The following is a 5,056-nucleotide window of genomic DNA, read 5'->3' on the forward strand; positions in this document are numbered from 1 at the left end:
ACCCTGCAGAGATCTGAGGAGCAGTTTACCATAGTCCTCATAATTCCACAGAATTTAAAATGTGTGTGTGCGTGTATGTTTTGGGTGGGGTGGCAGATGATGAAGTGAGACAGCAATCCACGTTAATTTTTCACTCACCTCCAGTGTATAAAAAAGAGCTGGACAGTCCCCCGAAGTAAATAAGGGCTAGGTGCTCCAGTCTAAGTGTAGACAGAAAATAGAGCAGGGTGGCACACAAGCACCCCAAGGAATATAACAATGCCCCAAACATAACAACATCCTGCGGTGCCAAGATTTCATCCACTAGAGTCCTATCGTCACTCTTCTTGTGGTCAATCCCTTTGGAGAAGTCATAGTAGGTGTTTACAAGGTTGCCTGCCCCATGGACTACAAGGACAGTCACTGCACACACCATCAGAATGACCAAGTCCACAGAGCCGTCCAGTTTGTACGCCAACGCCCCGCCAAGGGCCACTGGTGTGAGCGAGGCACTGAAGCTCCACGGTCTCAGCGCTAGCACATAGGCCGCACACTTCTGCCTCACATGCGAAGCAACGCGGGCCATCCTCGACATGTGGTTAGTGCCTGGAGGATGATTGACCAAGTTACTCAGACCAGTCTGCCATTGTTGAGTAGTGTGACCATTTGATCCAGCCAATACAAATGTTTGTGCCATGCTTTGTTTCTGCTCTTTGGCCATTCCTCTGCAAAGGGTCAACAGTACCAGCAATGTTCCCAAATGTCAGAGTCTGGTGTTCCTGTAGCAGTAAAAACAAACACAATTACAAGACAGTTGACGTTGCATTGCAAGCAACAGCCTTGGTAGATATTGTACCAGTTCTCGTACACAACAACAGGCCTGAACAACAGATTGCAATACTATGAAGGCCAAAGAAATGTGCTTTAGCATTGTATATAGAAATTGTCCAACGTCTTAGGTGGCATTAGTTACTTGCGTGTTAACTTGTTCTTAAAAGACATATTTCCATCTAAAACATGACATATAGGGCTCTATTTAAGGTAGTATTAGTTAACATATATGCAATACAGAGAGTAGCATAGTTTTTAAAATAAAAATATGATTACCATTAAATGTTTATTTCCCACAATAACTAGCGATGAAAGTATTGTTTTGGCATTAATACAGAAAAAATAAACTGGTATCATTTCCACAGATAGCCTAGCACTAATATTAAAAACAAATGCCATACCACAAATGTTGCCTTCCTTTCAGAAAAACCCAGATCACCGAATCATATATTTTCCTAAAGGTACTTGATTAGTATTTGTTTACATAATCAGACAATTTAAGATTGTTCTGGGACTTGCAGACAGAGTTGTTCACATTATTCCACAGAGTACATCTACTTTTTAAGTATGAACATTAATTACATTGCAAATATTGTTGCTGCAACAGATCGGATCACAGCAGGCCCCCTGGCCAGAGAGGGACTAGTCTGTTATACATGCTAGCAATGTAATAAACTGACTATGACATAACGTTACAGTAACGGTGCTTCCAGCCACTTGATTTAAAGTAAAGTGGGTGTTTTCGAGGCTGTAAATCAGTGGCTAAGTGTACAGCTTGCCAATGACACGTGGCATTTCGGTAAAATACCATCAACACTCAAATGTTGGAGACACTACTATTGGGAGAAACCAACAAACTGGCCACCTAGATAACGGTACCATATCCGGGAGGGGCAAAAAAAAAAGACCTCAGGCTAGCTAACTACTGAGATTATGGGATTAAAGCTAACTGGTTAGCCACCGACCTAACGTCTCTGTGCAGGGACAAATGTCTGACAGCAGAATTTACCTGTTATGTCTTCAACATCCGATACAAACTTGGTTTCTCTCCACTTAAAAACATATTTCTGTGCCCGTTGAGTCTAGTGCAGTGAGAGATAATTGTATATCTAACGTGTCAACTTCGAAAGTACTGGTTGGCAACTAACCGTTCGGCATCTGACAGGCGCCATTTCCTCCGCCCGAAGTGCAACTTTGCACAGAGGTCGAAGAAACCTCTTGTCACACAATGGTTCCGCCCAGTTTTTTGTTCCTACTGGCAATGTGGCACGGATCGTGTACCGACTCTGTCTATGGGCACAACCACAACACGAAAAATAACAAGCTAATAAAAATATTCAGTTTATATCGAGACGTTTATATCGAAACCTTGATTAATTAGAATGGACTCCCTGCAGATTTTAAAGAAAAAGTCTTTTTTTCACAGATGCTATTTTTTTAATTATTAAATTATTCTTATCATCACAAATCAGAAAAGCTTTTATTGCCACGATAACTTATGCGGAATGTGCTTTGGTGAAATATAAGGTGAAAATATTTCCATAAAAATTCGAGAATGAAAAAAGGTTTTGGTAGACACAGATCATAGTTAATATCGTCATAAGTATGCCATGGCATTGTTTCCACCCACCCGAGCTCTACGTGAAGACAATAACAAATGATGATGAAATCTAATCTAAGTGTCTAAGAAAAAAACAAAGCAAAGACGAAATCACAGGAGAGGAAATTTAGAGAGAGGTAAGTACTTTAGGCTATAGTGTATCTAGAGAACCATTTTATGATCAGAAAATTGCAACTGTATAAATGAGAGCACAAGTCAGGCCCACATTTATATAACTAAGCTGAACCATAACACAGCCCTGTTGCTACCAAAGACTGAAGCTATTCAGAGTAGTAGAAGCCACTTGGCTTCTCAGTCCAGATTGGTACTGGATCACAAGTATATTTCTTTGCAGAAAAACATTTCATGTTATGACCAAAGTAGATTATTTTCAACCATGTGTGTTCACTGAAAACACAAGAAGGTTGTCCCTTAAATCTAATGTGTACAGGGATTTTAGAACAAAGACTGCAACAATGCTTTTTTGGCTGCTGTTAACTTACTACAAAAAGGCACCTGATAGGCTAATTATTTCTGCTAAGGCAATTTTATAGCAGAAATGTTGACTTGTCAAAGGTAAGAAAAGCACAGGTGGAGTTAACATTGTTAAAGATAGCTCTGTTCCACTTATGTGTCCCATGAACCAAGTCAGCATACCAAAATACTGCAGGCATAATGATGCTGCTATTATTATTAATTACGCCCGTGCTTTTTCTACAACATGTCCAAATGTCTGCTATTGAAAGTTGATACTTTACTGTAAGCATCAGCTGTGTTCTTAGAGCTCTTAAAGTCTTGATTTAATCTTCTTTTCTTAATCATCAGAATAAAAAGGGAAGTTCAAGCAAGATTATACAAGATTATAGCACATGATCACATACTGTAATCAATTCCTCTATGCTGAGAATATTTTAATACACTGAAACATGTCAATGTCAGGGTCACAGTGAAGGGCAACAGATTGCTGTTTTTGTTTAAGGGGCCTGTCTATGGGATGGCCCCTGTCTTACACTCGTGTCTTTGCTATTTTAAGACCGACACAGTTGTTCATTTCCCGTCCATCACCCACGTCGTTTAAAATAGCAAATGCACCTGCACTCATCTTTGCGCCCATGGGCGTGCTGGTCTTCCAGGGAGGTGTATTTAAGTGAATTCTTGGCATATTGCTGTCTTGCGGCAGCTGAAGGTATTGGCGCAATTGGCCATGAAAAAACCTGGTCTAAAGTCAATACCGCATTTCATTGAACGTTAACAGCGCGTTAGTGAAATGCACCAAGGCTCGTGCACAACACGCGCCCACTGTGCTTGTTACAAACACACACACGCACACACACACGCACACACACACACACACACACACATGCAAAAGATTAAATATAAAATATTAAGGTGCCAATCCGACATCATAATAGCAATGCACCAAGGTACAAACACGCCCTAAACGCACCTGTGCCGTGTGCTTCACGCCGTGCGCTTAGACCGTTAAAATCGGGCCCCATGCCTGTTGGTTTGGTATGAAGGTGGGGCGAGACAACTGAATTAACTGATAAGATTTTTTTTTTTAAATATTCTGTTAGTGGGGGGCATTTTAATGAAATTAAACTCATGGAACATCCCTGGGAGTTCCTAAACTCAACTTTACTTTGACCATATTGTCTATAGCACATTTTCACACAATCTACAGAGGCTATGTTCCACATTCAGCAGTTCCAGCCCATGTATCCTACACTTTATTACATGGGCCAGAACGCGCCATGTAGGCTACTGTAGAAGACAATGGCTTGCACAAGGGGTCAGGTGTCTTGTGTGAAAATGTAGGCCACATGCTGCCCAGAGTCCCTTCAGTTTGGCAGTAGGCTACTACAACTACACACTTTGCCATGTCAGGGTAAAACCCTGTTTTGTTTTCTACCCTGCCCTGAAACTGTCTGAGCATGCCACATTGGGATAGGGAGAAGACTAAACAACGTTTTCCCCAGCCCAGCAGCATTAAATGAACCTTAGAAAGTCGTGTTCAAAATAGGCCAACTGATCCTGCTTTGACGGGGCTCCAGTGGCTGCAACATGTGGTTTGATGAACAGAGCGTTTTTTCAGCAATTTGGTTTTCATAAGATCGTCTCGACACTGACCCCCTGCCCCATCTACAGTAATATGAGCCCGGTTTTCTGGCGGGCGTACTGTGCGGAAGAGCGCAGCAGAGCCGATGCAGTCTGCACTGCTGTCACTACCCGGTCCGCACGGTCCGCAGGTTTGACTGCGCTGCCGCACACAGCACCAGCAGCTACCCACGCAGTAGCACACTGCCCACACGGGCAATGGCCAAGAAGTAGGGTTTACGGGCATCTATGGTAAACCTGTGCAGTGTTCGCCGAGGGATTATTTGAATATTCTTTTTTCCTGGAGGTGTGATATCGCAGCCATGGTGGGCTGTCAGACTCCCAGAAGTTTGCGCTGGGGCGACTGGGGCTTCGCTCCTCTGCTGGCCGCCGCGCTGCTCAGTCTTCTGTTCGCAGGGATACAGCAAACCACAGCTTTTCCCTCCTGGAGGTTAGAGGTATGCTGTGACCACTTCATAATATGTAACAACTGCGACTGCAACTGTAAACTCCAATGTATTGTCTGGTTTGTAATTAATAAGTTAAGTA

At 42.6% G+C, this 5,056-nt stretch overlaps 2 protein-coding genes across 3 annotated transcripts in view; one reads left to right on the plus strand and one right to left on the minus strand.

The window, feature by feature from the left end:
* The window catches only part of ubiad1 (UbiA prenyltransferase domain containing 1), a 4,250-nt gene extending 2,189 nt beyond the window's left edge, over positions 1 to 2,061 (minus strand). The window contains exons 1-2 of one of the 2 annotated variants that reach the window (XM_032521793.1): positions 1,820 to 2,061; positions 139 to 758 (exon numbers count right to left, since the gene is read on the minus strand). In XM_032521793.1, the coding sequence (XP_032377684.1) occupies positions 139 to 700 (562 nt within the window). In that variant the 5' untranslated portion in view covers positions 701 to 758; positions 1,820 to 2,061. Of the gene's footprint in view, positions 1 to 138; positions 759 to 1,368; positions 1,631 to 1,819 lie in introns of those variants that run through there. The other variant, XM_032521794.1, reaches the window with a different exon arrangement.
* A 2,522-nt stretch (positions 2,062 to 4,583) lies between these two features.
* mmp23ba (matrix metallopeptidase 23ba) overlaps positions 4,584 to 5,056 on the plus strand; it is an 8,692-nt gene continuing 8,219 nt past the window's right edge. The window contains exon 1 of the mRNA XM_032521795.1: positions 4,584 to 4,965. Within this exon, the coding sequence (XP_032377686.1) occupies positions 4,831 to 4,965 (135 nt within the window). The 5' untranslated portion in view covers positions 4,584 to 4,830. The remainder of the gene's footprint in view (positions 4,966 to 5,056) is intronic.

The sequence above is a fragment of the Etheostoma spectabile genome, chromosome 7 (genome assembly GCF_008692095.1).
Source record: "Etheostoma spectabile isolate EspeVRDwgs_2016 chromosome 7, UIUC_Espe_1.0, whole genome shotgun sequence".
NCBI lineage: Eukaryota > Metazoa > Chordata > Actinopteri > Perciformes > Percidae > Etheostoma > Etheostoma spectabile.